The 15,003-nt window shown below is 32.4% G+C and overlaps 2 protein-coding genes across 3 annotated transcripts in view; both read left to right on the top strand.

The window, feature by feature from the left end:
* LOC105162709 (putative disease resistance RPP13-like protein 1) overlaps positions 1–11,981 on the top strand; it is a 28,741-nt gene extending 16,760 nt beyond the window's left edge. The window contains exon 4 of the mRNA XM_020693946.1: positions 11,780–11,981. The gene's annotated coding sequence lies outside the window, so the exon portion shown is untranslated. The remainder of the gene's footprint in view (positions 1–11,779) is intronic.
* LOC105162710 lies at positions 4,960–11,981 on the top strand. Of its 2 annotated transcripts, XM_011080807.2 has the most exons (5): positions 4,960–7,358; positions 7,508–8,014; positions 8,836–8,920; positions 9,445–9,530; positions 10,043–11,981. In XM_011080807.2, the coding sequence occupies exons 1-5, from the start codon at positions 5,130–5,132 to the stop codon at positions 11,324–11,326; spliced, it is 4,191 nt and encodes a 1,396-aa protein (XP_011079109.1). In that variant the 5' UTR covers positions 4,960–5,129; the 3' UTR covers positions 11,327–11,981. The 2 variants fall into 2 exon arrangements, with proteins under 2 accessions (XP_011079109.1, XP_011079110.1); XM_011080808.2 differs by lacking the exon at positions 7,508–8,014.

The raw sequence follows: 15,003 nt of genomic DNA, 5'->3' as shown, positions 1-15,003 counted from the left end.
AAAATCTATAGGAGACCTAGAAAAGTTATTGGACCAAAAATTTAAAACTCTAAAATTAAATACTCTAAATAATGACGGAGATCCTCAAGATTATAAAGATGAATTTCATTGAGGAAATTAAAAATTAGAAAAACTCGCTAGGAAGCCAATGCAAAAAAAAAAAAATTTGTTATCCTAGACCAACACCCCAAGATGTTCTTTATGAAGAACAAGAGATAATTGACCAAAATAGTTATAATGAAAAATTAATTTATGAATGGAATATTGATGGATTTACAAAAAGATAAATTTATAATATTATACATAGAATGATGATGTATAGTACTATTTGTAAAGAAAATAATAATTCCGATAAGGCTATTGCTAAAATGATCATAGCAGGATTCACTGGCCAATTAAAGGGATGATTGGATAATTATCTCAGCCAAGCTGATAAAGATGAAATATTAAATACAATAAAAATTGAAAATAATATCTCAGAAGAGAAAGCAGTTTATACATTAGCTATAAAAATTGTTGAACATTTTACAGGTAGATGGTCAGATAATAGTGAAAATATCAAACACTACTACAGAATCTAAAATGTAAGACATTAACTTCATTTAGATGGTATAAAGATGTATTCCTTAGTAGAGTTATAGAACTCCCAGAGTCAAATGATTCTCATTGGAAGTCTAAATTCATGGAGTCCCTCATCTTTTTGCAGAAAGGGTTAGAACTGTCATGAGAAAAGGAGACTTGCACATTAATTACAATCAATATACTTATGGGAAGCTAATTGGAACCTGCATCCAAGAAGGATTGAATTTATGCAATGAAATTAGACTAAACGGACAAAATTCAACAGACAAAAACCAATTAGGACAGTTTTGTGCCTAGTTTGGGATGAAAATAAACCATCCGATAAATAAAAAATCTCTAGGAATAGAACTTCGGGATATAAGGAAAAGAGGTATAAAAAGAGAAAATTTAGAAAAGAAATAAATAGAGAAAAAGACTTAGCAAGAAAAAATGAATGTAAGGCTAAAAATAGTACCACAAAGAAAATAAGAAGATGCTATATTTGTAGAGAAACAAATCATGTTGCAAATAGATGCAGAAACAAAAAAGCTAAAAGATTGAAAAAGAGAATAAATAATCTTAATTTACAAGAAGAAGAAAAACAAGAAATACTCAACGTAATATTTTCTAAGAAAGATGAATCCTCTGAATCAAAAGAATCTGAAGAACAAAGTGAACTTAAAAATATTGAAGAGAATTTTGAATATTCATCAATCACTTCTGAATTTGAAGAAAAAGAACCTTTTTGTTCATCTAGGCAGGAGGAAAATTCACATCAAGTATGAATTAATGGCAAAATTTAAAGAAATGGGAAAGATAAATGTTCTCTCTGATAATTATATTATCAAATTACTTAAAGAAATAAAAAATCCTGAAGTAAGGGATATCATTCTGAGTAAGATTGACAATAATAATAAAGCCTCCACATCTAAGTCTAACTCGGTTTACGATAGAATTGTTAATAAACCCTTTGAACCATATAAAATAACTGAAGTCAAGAAATTGCTTAATGAAAAGCATACTATTTTAGATAATCCCTCTACCCTAAAAGATCTAAAAATAGAAGTAGAAAAATTAAAAAAAGAGATAAAAAAATATTAAAAAATACAATCAGTCTCTTACTAATAGAGTTGAAATGCTTGAAATTAGCAAGAATAATGAAATAGGAGAAGAAAAATACGAAGAAGATTTTCTATCCACTTTAGAGATAGTCACTAATAAAAAATGGAATGTTAAAATTAATCTTTTAATAAATAACAAGTTTAGGAAAATATTTACTGCTCTTATTGATAGTGGAGCAGATATTAATTATATTAAAGAAGGTCTTATACCAACTAGGTATTTTGAAAAAACGACTCACTCTTTATCCTTTGCCAACGGCCAAAAACTAAAAATAAGCTTTAAAATTCCAAAAGCTTACATATGTAATAATAAAAAATGTACTCCGACAAGCTTCCTGTTAACAAATGAAATTATTCTTGGAACACCTTCCCTTAAAAAGATTTTTCCGATAAAAAATATTAATGAAAAAGGTATAATAGGAACCTTTGATAATGAAATAATAAAATCTGAATTCATAACCCAACCAATAGACAGGGTTATAAATGAAATAAAATATTTAATAATATCTAAAACCAACCAAATATGCTTTATTAAGGAAGAAATAAATTCATTACAAATAAATGAACTACTTAAAAATCCTAAATTACAAGGAAAGATTAAAATGATCCAAAATAAATTTGAATAGAAATATGTGATGAACATCCCAATGCATTCTGGCATAGGAAGAAATATATTGTTAGTCTTCCCTATGAAAGTGAATTTTCGAAAGCAAATTTCCCTACTAAGGCAAGATCTTGCCAAATGAATACTGAATATTTAGAATTATGTAAAAATTACATAAAATCCCTAATTGAGGAAAAACTAATTAGGTCTTCAAAATCACCATGGTCGTGTAATGCATTTTATGTTAATAAGCATGCAGAAAAGGAAAGAGGTAAAACCCAGGCATGTGATAAATTATAAACCTGTTAATAAAGTCTTAAAATGGATAAGATATTCGATCCCTAATAAAAAGGATCTGTTAGACAGACTACATAGGGCAATAATTTTCTCAAAAATTAATTTAAAATCAGGATATTAACAAATTCAGGTAAATGAATCAGATAGGTACAAAACGGCATTCACAGTCCCATTTGGACATTATGAGTGGAATATTATGCCGTTCGGATTAAAAAATGCACCTTCAGAATTTCAAAATATTATGAATGATATTTTTAATCAATTCTCTAATTTTATCATCATTTATATTGATGATATCTTAGTATTCTCGAATAGTACCGAAGACCATTTTAAGCATTTAGAAATGTTTAAACACTTAGTTATCCAAAATGATTTGGTTTTATCAAAATAAAAATGAGTATCTTTCAGACAAAAGTTAGATTTCTTAGACATCATATTGAAAAGGGGGAAATTATACCCATCAATAGGTGTATTGAATTTGCCGATAAATTTCCTGATAAAACTCAATTACAGATATTTTTAGGCAGTTTAAATTATATAGCCCCATACTATAAGAATCTTGCTCAAGATACAGCAATATTGTACGATAGGCTTAAAAAGAATCCATCAGAATGGACTGATGAACATACAAAAGCAGTTAGATTAATTAAATAGAAGGTAAAATCATTAACATGTCTAACTCTTACTAATCCAAATTAGAATAAAGTAATTGAAACAAATGCCTCTGATATTGGATTAGGAGGAATACTAGAACAAATTGATGAAAACAAGCAAGAATACTTGGTTAGATTCCATTCAGGGAAATGGAAAGCAGCCCAAAGAAATTATGCTACGGTTGCTAAAGAAGTTCTTGCTATTGTTAAATGTGTGTCAAAATTTCAAGATGATTTACTTAATCAAGAATTCACCATTAGGACAGATTGTTCTGCTGCTAAATTTATGTTTAATAAAGATTTTAAACATGATGTTTCTAAACAAATATTTGCTAGATGACAAGCACATCTTGCCCCATTTAACTTTTCTATTGAGCATATTAAAGGAGAGACAAATAGTCTCCCCGATTTTCTATCAAGAGAATATATTGATGGAAATAAATCCTGGTGAATTTAGAAATGAAATGTTTGGAGGGATGAATATTTCCTCAAAAATTCCAAATCTTTGGATGGAAGAATTAGTCATAAGGCAAAGATTTTTTTATGAATGGAGTACATTGGCCTATTTATCAATTCAAATTCTGAGATGAACCAATTGAATATAAGACAAGATTGAAAAGAATCCAAAAAATAATCAGGAAGCGAATTGATAAACTCAAGGAAATTATTTCTGACATTCTCATACAATTTCCAGATGCAGACGTCACTGCAGAAAATCGTATTAAACAACTTTGGATAGCAAATTTGCTATACCATCAGCAAATTGATGGTTATTATGTGGCTAATGAATTATCTTTATTTTTCAGGAATGCTCCCCAAAAGGGAAGAGGAAAGAATTCCTCCTCTAATCATAGAGGAGTTAGATTTCGAGCATGCGATGTTGTTAGACATGGAAATAGGACATTAGTGAGGGAAAATATTTCTGGAATTGGAAAACTTAGTAACATCTCTGAAGAAGAGAATGAACTCTTCAAACATTTTCTTGAACTTAAGAAGGAACACAAAAAATTAACAACTGATGAATCGTCAGCATCTTACGCAAAAATGTTGCAAGAGGATGAAGATGAAATAGTTAATTATAAATTCAGTGAACATCATGAGGTAATTATACTTCTTGAAAATGATGATTTGAGATGGAAAAATGATCCATGGTATTAAATTATTATTCAAAACGACGTAATATAATAACAAGGTAGATGATCAATTAAAACATTTAAGAGTCAATTTATTCGTAACTTATATTTTAAAAGAAATAAAATTAAAACTGACAGCAATTATATCGTGTGACTTAATTGAAGTAACGATACCGAGCAAAAAATTATTATTATTAGAATATATTTTTATAGAAAAAAATAATTTTAATTTAATATAAAACACAGACGGTGTTTGTGTAATTTGATCTAACCTCAAAAAATATTAATATAGTTTACCCATATTATTAACTATCTAAATTGATAAATCATCTGTATCATATTAATTGATAAACCATATATATTATTAATTATAGATGAAATAGGCACAATCCTTACTTAGGGACAAAAACATCTATTTTTTTTTATATATATAAAATGGCACCGCGAATTAATTTTGCGGTGCCACTGAATTTTTCTTTTTTCTTTTTTAAATAAGAAAAGGCAGTGCGATGGCCGTAACTTTTTTTTTAATAAAAATGGAAGCACCACAATTAAAAATTGCGGTACTGCGTATATCTTTAAAAGTCTCCAAACAACACTACTGGTGTAAATTTTTTTTTTGATTCCCCTCTTTGATTTTCATCGCTAGATATCTTGCTTCTCTTTTTGGTTTATGGTTTTAATGATGGGGATATTGCTCCTTGTTTTGTTAAATCATTATTATAATTGAAATTTTAGAAAGAAGTGATCAAGTTGAAAAATGGAAGTTCCTCGCGAAACTCCCGTGCTGCTGGAATCTAAACCCTTGGAAATGGCTGAGGAATTTGAGTCCAGAAGATTAATGGAGGAAAACATCATAGCAGCTTTGAAGGACGAAAATATCAACACAATTGGAATTTGTGGGCTTGGGGGCATAGGTAAGACAAGAATGGCGGGACGAATCGGGGAGAAGGTGAAAGGTGAGAAACTGTTCAAATCTGTTGTGTTGGTATGGGTTGGCCCAATTTTTGACCCAGAGAGGATTGCATATGAGATTTCTGATTATTTGGGTGTTAAAGTGGAAGTGGGGAATTTTATGGCCACAGTAAATAAATTGCGGTGTAGATTGCTTGTGGAAGAGAGGATTCTGATAATACTGGATGATGTTTGGAAGATACTAGATTTAGAGAAAGTTGGAATTCCGCTGCACAAGCACAAGGGTTCGTGCAAAATCTTGATAACTTCCAGATTGAAGGATGTTTGCTTGGCTATGGGAGCTAATGCGATTTTTGCAGTGCAAAGCTTAACAGAAGAGGAAGCATGGAGTCTTTTAAGAAAGATAGTTGGCGTCTCTATGGACTCTTCTGATATATATCCTTTAGCAAGATCTGTTGCACAGAAATGCAAAGGCTTGCCACTTGCCCTTAATGTTATTGGGAGACATTTGAAGGATAGTAGCAAGGTTTGCCTAGGATCTATTGCAGAAAACAATCTGAACCCAGCTTTGTCATATGAGTCTAAGCTGCTACAGGAAATGGATGCTCGGGGTGGTTTATTTGGTGAAGGGATTGAAACAAACATCAACTTAATACGCAAGATGAGTCTGAATGTATCATTACCACCAGGACTAATGAAATCCAGTATTACCACGAAATTATATCGTCCCTTACGTGTGCTCCCGTTCAAACTTGCGGCATCAGATCTTAAAGGTACTGATGAAAATGTGAAAAAAACTCTGTGGGTCTTTGATGATGTGTATACCGCATTACGCCATGGTATGGATTCAGCATTGGAGTCATTGGTCACATTAGATCTTTCTAATACTGATATTCGGGTATTGCCTGGGATAATGAAAAAACTTGTCAATCTGGAATTGTTAGTTTTGACAAATTGTCACAATCTCCAATATATTGAACCAGGTCTTATATCAAGTTTTGATCGTTTGAAAGAACTGTACATGTTGGGCAGCTTCAGTGGATGGGAAGTAGAGAAAGAAGGAAAAAGAGTGGGAAATGCTTCAATTAATGAACTCGCGCTCTTGCCTAACTTGACTGCTTTACAGATTCAGATACAAGATCAAAATATTATTGCGCAAAATTCAAAAATCTGGTCAAGGTTGACTGTTTATGTAATATCAACACCTGAAGAGCTCAAATGTCGATTCCAAGAATCTTCTCATCTCAGCTTCCCTGCTGTACACCTTGATGATTACTATGGGGAATTTCTGGGAGCAATGGACTTCTACCTTCCAAGTCTTACTCCTTTAGTGGATTGGCTTTGTGTCATGTTGAGGAGTACTGAAAGTTTGCGTTTAGCTGGAGTTGGATCTAAAAATGCAGTGGATGAGTTGATTCCAGAGGGTTTTAAGCTCTTGAAACAGTTGGAGATACGTAACTGTAGCATAATGGAATACCTTGTGAATGGAGCTGATCAGGTGCTGCAGACAAATGGTCTCTTTCCTGTTCTAGAATCACTGTGTCTTCAAGACCTTCCCCTGTTTATGGAGGTATTCCATGGTCAATTTCCAGTGGCCATGTTTGGGAAACTAAGAAATCTGAAACTGCTTAAGTTACCTTCCTTGGTGCATGTCTGTAGAAACCCAACTCAAAGTGTTTCAGTTTCCAACCTCAGGTCTGTTCATATATCACATTGTCCCAAATTAAAGAGTTTATTCTCATTATCCACGGCTCAGGGTTTGGTGCAACTCGAAGAAATTAAAATAGAGAATTGTGAAATAATGGAAGAAATCTTTTCTGGGGAAGGGCCTGAAGATGGCAATATTAGCTGCAACAAGATCGAGTTTGCCAAATTAAATTATATAGAGCTTGATACCCTTCCTAACTTCACTGGTTTATGCAAAAGTGTGAGGATTGATTTTCCCCAGTTGAGAGAGTTCTGCATTCAAAGCTTGCGAAAGCTCATAACACTTTGTCCTAATGAGAGCGACCTTATCTTTAGAGGCAATGATGATAATGATGATAGTGTCATGCAATGTCTATTCACTGAGAAGGTATGCCCATTAACTGTGTTTTAATGTTTCTTTTACTGTAATTGGTTTTTGGTATTGTTATTTCATGTTAGAACTTTGAGTTCGTCAAATGGTGAATTAGTTCTTAACAACGGATATATTATTTCTTCCCAATTGTTACTGGTTTGCAGATTGCATTTGGTAGCTTAAAGAAGTTGGAAATTACTGAGTTGGATAGTGTGACTAACATCTGGTGCCACCAACCTACTACAAGCTGGTTCAGTGAACTTGAAGTACTGGTGGTTATGTCATGTGACACTTTGAGAAACTTATTCTCTCATTCCATTGCCAAAGTTCTTGTACAACTGAAACACATGATAGTAGAAAAGTGTGTCATAATGCAAGAAGTTATAGCAGAGGATTGTGAAATAGGACAACCAGAAAGTAATGAATCATTGTTTCCTCAACTGAAAGTATTAGAACTTCGGAGGCTGCCACTACTTGAGAGTTTTTGTCACATGATTAAAGATTTGGAGTTACCATCACTGGAAGATGTGACTCTTTACAACTGCCCAAGAGTGAAGGAATTTTCTGGAGGACATTTAAGTATGCCAATGTTAAAATGCGTGAAAAGAGACCACTCAGTATATAGAATTGATGGTATAATTTATACCGTAGAACATCTCTTCAATGAAAAGGTGATCTTTTCTCATGTCACATTCTTATAACCACAGTTTTGTTTATTTGTTAAGTTTTTTTGTTCAGCAATGGAGAATGTGTCGATTACTCATCTTCATCATGCCAAAATATCTAGTAAGAACTTTATGTGTCATTCATGTGACATCAGAGAATGCTATGATCAAAAGCTTATTAAGGTATGCATTATATCGTTGTTATGGGTGGAAAGAAAACTTAGTTATCTAGGTGAAGAGAGATGTTGATGAAGATAGGGAACAAGATGATTGGTTTGGTTGTTTAAGGAACATGAGATGGTTGCTGCAAATGAAGAAAAAGGCGAACCTTTGCATGTAGGTTGGAAAAAGTCCATGATACAGCAAATGAGTTCTCTTACTTATATCTGAGTTGATGACATCAAATAAAAGAATCATCCAACATTTGTCTGTTTAGTAAACCCAAGTACTATGTAGTTGAGTTTTGGGGGGGGGGGGGGGGGGGGGGCGAGTGCATCTCATAAACAGAAAAAATGTTTTGGTGACATCACAGAAACATGTCTGCAAATGGATTTACTAAACCCAATAAATCCATTTGCAGACATATTTATGTTTGTGGCGACATCCAAGAAATATGTCTGCAAATGGATTTATTGATGGGTTGTCTCCATAAAGAATTATGTGTCATTGTAAATGGATGTGGTGCTAAGGCATTGCTATTCGATGCATTCTACTTCCAATTTAGTTTGACTTTATGGTCAACGGAGATTTTATGTGTGTACTTCATGCTCTGGTTAGATCAGGAATGCTTTTTTATCCCTCTCTCACCTGTTTTTTTTTCTTCGCAGCACCTATTTGTTCATCAGTCCTGGCCCTTTCACAAACAATATCAGGCTACGGAAGAAGAATTCATGGAGGAAGAGATCATGAAAGGTGGTTAAATTTCTTTTCTCTATGCCCGCATTATATCATCGTGAATATCTATATCCTGATTGTTATAATTACAGAATTCTGATGTTTAATATTTTCAGAATTAAACTGTCTGAAGATAGAAAGCAAAGCTTGATGATGAACTTGGACTCAAATGCATATTTGTCAACAATAACTTCTGTATAAAATATTAACCCTATACTTTTATGGGGAATATCACGCATTATTACATTTTCCTTGTTTGTATTGTAACGTTTTTCCATGTTAACTTGATTTTGAAATTGCTGAGAAGTGCACTGTAATCAGTGGTTTCCACCAAATAACACTGCTGAAAGCTTGAGGAACAAATTCTATTATTTTAGATAAAAGAGTATTTGAGATCTTTTATTAATTTGGTGAACTGGGGCTTCTTTTCCTGTTTTTAGGCAATTATGAGTTATGGAGACTGGAAATTTTAGTGCTTTTCGTAGGCAAAAATATGAAAAAGAATAGTAGGTGCTGAATAATGACCTCCAATCTTGTTACAGGATCAATTCATTCCCATCCAGAATTGAGCAACCAGGCTACTAGAGGCAATGCATGTGCAAGTTTTCAATATGACGAGAATCAGAAGGTATGAATTTTGAGTTATTCTTTGTTAAGAATAATAATCAAGGCTTGAATAGTTACTTAACTGAAAATATTTTAGATATCTGATCATGTTAAAATGTTTGGAAAAAATATGGGGTTGAAAGGACAATTTTATTCTTGTCGATGAACAAGAATTAGCTGTAACACCAAACATGAAGTGAAACCTAATAACAACTCGCGATGTTCTTGGAAAGAGTTCTTATTAACCTGTGGTCAACATGATGAGTAGGAGTAGTATTGCTTATATTCTTTTTCTTTCTCATTTCCTGAAACAGATATGGTCATTAGAACTAGTTTATTTTGATAGACCTACATGTTATTATTTTAACTCAAAGGTCACACTGGCTGACTATACTTGATGAATAATATACTAAATTTCGGCCAATGCCTCTCTTTACAAGCTGGTCCTTTTCCAATTACGTTGTTTCAGAATTTTTGAACTTGTGCCATCACAAAGTTGTATAATCAGCTTCTTTACACTAATTTGCATGACAGAGTCTTTGCTTGGCTTCAAGGCAAAGCACCATTACTGAAGAAGTTGATGCAGATTCCCCCGAAAGCTATTCGTTTGAACTAGAGGAGAAAATAAGGGATAAAGATGTTTCTGCAGGCCATTCTTATGAAGGAGCAAAAGAAGATGAAGCGAAAGCAGAGGAAATTAGGCATGAGGCAAAGTTGGAAGTATCTACAGACGTGGTATTGCGTAATGAAAAGTACTTGAAAGATTTCATTTTGTTTTGCTCAATATTTCCATCTGATTATGAATTCACCAAGGATATGTTAGTTTGGCAATGGATAGCTGAAGGTTTGATAAATTTGGGAGAAGATGAAATAATGGAAGGAGAATCTATCCGGTGCTTTGATACTTTGTTGAACTTGGGTTACATTATGCCAGCTGGATATAATCATCGCATTGACCAAATGAAGTATAGAGTTGGTGAAGAAAAGGTGAATGCTTTCATTCCAAAGCAACAGTACTTAGAACCTAAGTTTCAGAAATATTTGGACACTGAAGAGATCACTGATGTGCTCAAAGTTGACCACTTGTCTTTGGCCTTTAAGCAAATTGATTGCATTAATTTTGGGACTATCAAACAGTGTGGTCAACTGAAGATGCTGAGTATTCACCGCTGTTATGGGTCTAAAATGAAAAATCTTCTACCATCCGATCTTTTCTTGGAGTTGCAGGCCTTAAAGATCTTAAATTTGAGTCACACAGACATAATGGGACTACCAAGTTCTGTTGAAAATTTGAAGGCATTGCAATGTCTTGACATGTATGCGACACCTATTAGGGGTTTGCCTGAGTCCATACGTTGCCTTAGCAATTTGCGGACTTTAAACCTCGATGGTTGTTTGAGCCTCATGACATTGCCCAAATGCACGAGTATGTTGATTAACCTGCGGCATTTGGTTCTTGATATTGTGGGCCAGTTGCAGTCAATGCCTGCAGGGATTGGAAAATTATCCAAACTACGCACACTAAGGGCATTTTTGGTCGGAGAGGATGAAGGTAGTCGCATAGGAGAGCTGAAGGACATGAACAAGCTGAAAGGATCACTTCTTATATCAAATCTTGAGAATGTTTCAACCAAGGAAGAGGCTGCAGAGGCTTACCTTTGTAACAAACAGGACCTTAAAAAGATTGAATTGCAGTGGAGTGATCTTCAAGATAACAAGAACCCAGATGAAGAGGAAATCTTGGAGTCTCTTCAACCCCCTCTTGGAATCGAGGAGTTGAAAATATTCTTCTACAGTTTGGGGAATTGCCAGCTCTGAAATTTCTCTCTATCCTTGAAATGAATGAGGTCATAGAAATCAACAGTTTCTTCTGTCGCAGGAATCAAATTACTAATCAGCATCGTCATGTCGCATTTCCTAAGCTCGAAAAACTATCATTTGATTCGATGGCCAAACTAGAAAAATGGACAGGGGTCGTGAATGGGGACTTCCCTTATCTCCGCCACCTCATTATAGCACATTGTGGAGAATTGGTTGTTCTTCCGTTTCTTTCACATCTGAACTCCCTTTTGCATGTGGAAATAAGTAACTGCCCACAACTCTCATGTTTGCCTGAAGGTGGATTGCCTCCCACACTTGAACTTTTGATGATTAAAGATTGTCCAAAGCTAAAAGAGAGGTGTTGTAACGACCAATGCGACGATTGGCCTAAGGTTGCTCGTATTCCTGCATTTTATATCAACAATCAGAAGGTTTCTGTGTAAGTGTAAGTTAGTGTTCTTGATTTCTTTATCATTCAGAGTTTTAACTTGTCATTGTAATTGATCTCTCTAGTTGTGTTGTGCTGCTATATTCATCTGCTTTAATGCCATTGTGAATCCTGCTGTTGTATCAATTGATCAAAGGCGCATTGTCCAGGGAACTTGTATTGTTCTGAACAAAATAATGCATATGCCATATGTTGTTTTCTTAACAGAAGTCTTGTTTAGGATAGAATCATTCAGCACAAAAAGAGAATAAAGTTATGTGTCTCGGTGTGTGTGTATATATATTGTATAAGTGCTAATATATTTTGAATTTATGCATACACTACAATATTTTTAGGCTTAATTATAATTAGATCTCCTCTAAAAATACGAAATTACACTTTCTCCAAAAAAGTTTTGAAACTATATTTACGCTCCTCTGAAAATTCTCCATCCTAATTCCATTAGATTTTGGACTAAAACTGCTAATATTAGGGGGGGAAGGTTATATAAATTTTCAATTTTGATTCTCATTTAACGTTTGCACATATATTTTTGCATTTATAAAGAGATAAATGTAATATATAAATAAAAAGTGAGGTTAACATCATTATATTTTTTTCTTACTGTTATAAAATTATTACATGAGAATGTTAAATGAAGGAAAAATTAGAAATTTATGTAATTTTTTTTGCTAACGCTAGCATTTTTCATTCACACCCTAACAAAAGAAAGTTACGTGTAAACAATGAATTTTCAAAGGGTGTAAGTATAGTTTTGAAACTTTTTTGGAAGAAAGTATAATTTTGCATTTTTAAAAGGGGTCTAAGTGTAATTATCCTAAAATTTTTCTTATTAATTTTTCGTACCATAATAATTATTGAGGCCAATCAAAATGTTGCAATGCGGTTAATTATATATGACCAAACCGTAGTATGTCATACACTTTAGATATGGGTTAATTACTTACACCACCTATAAAACAGTAAATAAAATAAGAAATATAACTCAAAAATAAGAATTGAGTGATTAAATATACAATAAGATGTATAGTATTATAAAATAAGTATGATGAATATATAATTATGAATTTAAAAATCTTTTCCATAAATTCCATTAATCCAAAACACTATCAAAGAAGCCACAAAATATTATTTTCAACTCTCTCTCTTCTTCTTTTTTCCTATTTTAATTTAATCAATAAATACTTAAATAATTAAAAGAACTTACTTCATAAAAAATTTTAATAAATATTTATCGTCTTATGTTTAAAACTTAGTAGATACATCGGTGTCAGTGGCAAAATTTCTTACAAAATAGCCTTAAGAGGATATACTTGTAATTTTGTAAAATATAAAAAATAGTTTTAAACGTTCTTAATTAAATACTTTCTTTTTAATTATTTTGGTTCTCAATCTTACTCATTTCATTTGTTATTATGATCGATCACTCTTTTTTAATTATATATTATCTTATCACGTAATTAATTTAAAAAGTATAATCAAATTCGACTTAACTCAAAATTTCCATTATATATCTTCTAAGATCACTTGGGCTAAGTGTCAAACTAAAATAAATGCTATGGAAATCCAATCAACCACCAGAAACCAAAAAGAAATAGATAATTACAACTAGTTTTTTTAAAATTTGATAGGATTTTAAATACTTATTTTTTAATTTAAAAAATTATCAATCTCTCTTATTTTTTGATGAAATTATGTAATTTTTGAATGAATATTTGAAATTATCAACTTTACTCTTATTGTATTTTTTTTAAATAAAAACTTATAAAAAAATTGACGAAGTGGATAGAAAATTTTAAAAAATTATAAAATAGAATATAAAAAAGATGAAGAAGTTCACTTAGTCCAAAAAAATTCAAAAAATAAAATAAAATTTATAGTTTATAAGGGTATTTTGATCAATTTATTATAAAAATAAATAAAATTTATTAGTGATTAACAAATTGGGGTAGGTATTAGGTGGAGTTAATATCAGGAGATATATATAACTTATAAAATAATAAAAAAAAATATATAGATATACATATATATATATATAATTATGCTAAATTTTAAAGAAACTCCTTATTTATCCAAAAAAAAAAAATAGAAAAAGAAAGGTTGAGTAGGTTTCCAAAATGGGCTATTAAACCGTCAAAGCCCAGATGCAGCCCAATAGTTCATTCCCACCTCCCAAGAAAAGTTGAGAGATAAGGACAGCACTGCTCTCTCTCACTCACTCTTATTATTATACTTCACTTTTCAACTAAACAACATCGTTAATGTAATAATCTTAGACCATATTGCGCTCTCTCTCTCTCTCTCCCCATCCACAGACAGTGTTGGTATTAGATTCCTTAGGCACAATGTACGGTTAACTTTGTATGTATATACACTCATCTGGGAATTTCTATTCTTGTCGTTTTTGTCCCGTGGATTAAAGGTATAAACATTCTTCTAGCTTATCCCTTTCGATTTTCTTGCTTTACTACTTTATCTTCTTTTTTTCCTTTTACTGCTTACTGGTGCGTTTCTGGAAGTTTAATCTTTTAGGGAATGCATCTACTATGATTTGCTACAATGGGTTGTTGATTTGTTTGGGAAATATTGAATTTCTTGATTTGATCTTCAGATTTAATGATTGCATTTTGGCACAGCAAAACAGAACAAATTACTTGCTTTTGCATTGGTAGAAATTTGATCTTTATACTAAGAATAATGTATTTGTTCAGCCTTTGTTTCTGTTAATTTTCCGTCTTGTTATTGTGTTTCTTGAAGTTAATTTGTGTTGTGAGTGCTTTAAATTCACTGTGACTTGAGTTGCTGATTGTTTTGCATTTGTGCATCTGCTGTGAAAGTTTGTTCTTGTGATTAATCAACTCTTAATCATCTGAATTCTTTAATGTGTTTTGTGTCTCTTGCTTGATCTATTTTGTTATGCCTTTGTTTCTGTATTGGGATGGGAAGAAATGCTGTAAATTCAAGTGGATGATGGCCTTTGCCTTTCCCTTTTCTTAGCATGAATGGATTATTGTGCAGATGGAATACTAACCTGATGAAGTGAGTTATTGGTTTTGTGTTGGTTTCCTCTTATGTGCAAATGTTTAACAGGTTGCATTCTATCATGCAGAATTCCAGGTGTCTACCTGTTTAACTGTTGAGAGGTAGATTTTCTGCAATTGGATGTAGCAAGAAAAGCTTTGGAGAGAGCTAAGATGTCGAGCGACAGGGGAACTCATTGGTGTTA

Source organism: Sesamum indicum, linkage group LG5 (genome assembly GCF_000512975.1).
Source record: "Sesamum indicum cultivar Zhongzhi No. 13 linkage group LG5, S_indicum_v1.0, whole genome shotgun sequence".
Taxonomy (NCBI): Eukaryota; Viridiplantae; Streptophyta; class Magnoliopsida; order Lamiales; family Pedaliaceae; genus Sesamum; species Sesamum indicum.
Note: the sequence above shows the minus strand (reverse complement) of the source record. Positions and strands in the feature narration are given on the sequence as shown.

Coding starts and splice junctions, on each gene's coding strand:
- LOC105162710 (XM_011080807.2), top strand. CDS start 5,130: ATGGAAGTTCCTCGCGAAACTCCCGTGCTGCTGGAATCTAAACCCTTG. Junction 7,359..7,507: donor AATGTCTATTCACTGAGAAG/GTATGCCCATTA, acceptor ACTGGTTTGCAG/ATTGCATTTGGTAGCTTAAA. Junction 8,015..8,835: donor AACATCTCTTCAATGAAAAG/GTGATCTTTTCT, acceptor TTTTCTTCGCAG/CACCTATTTGTTCATCAGTC.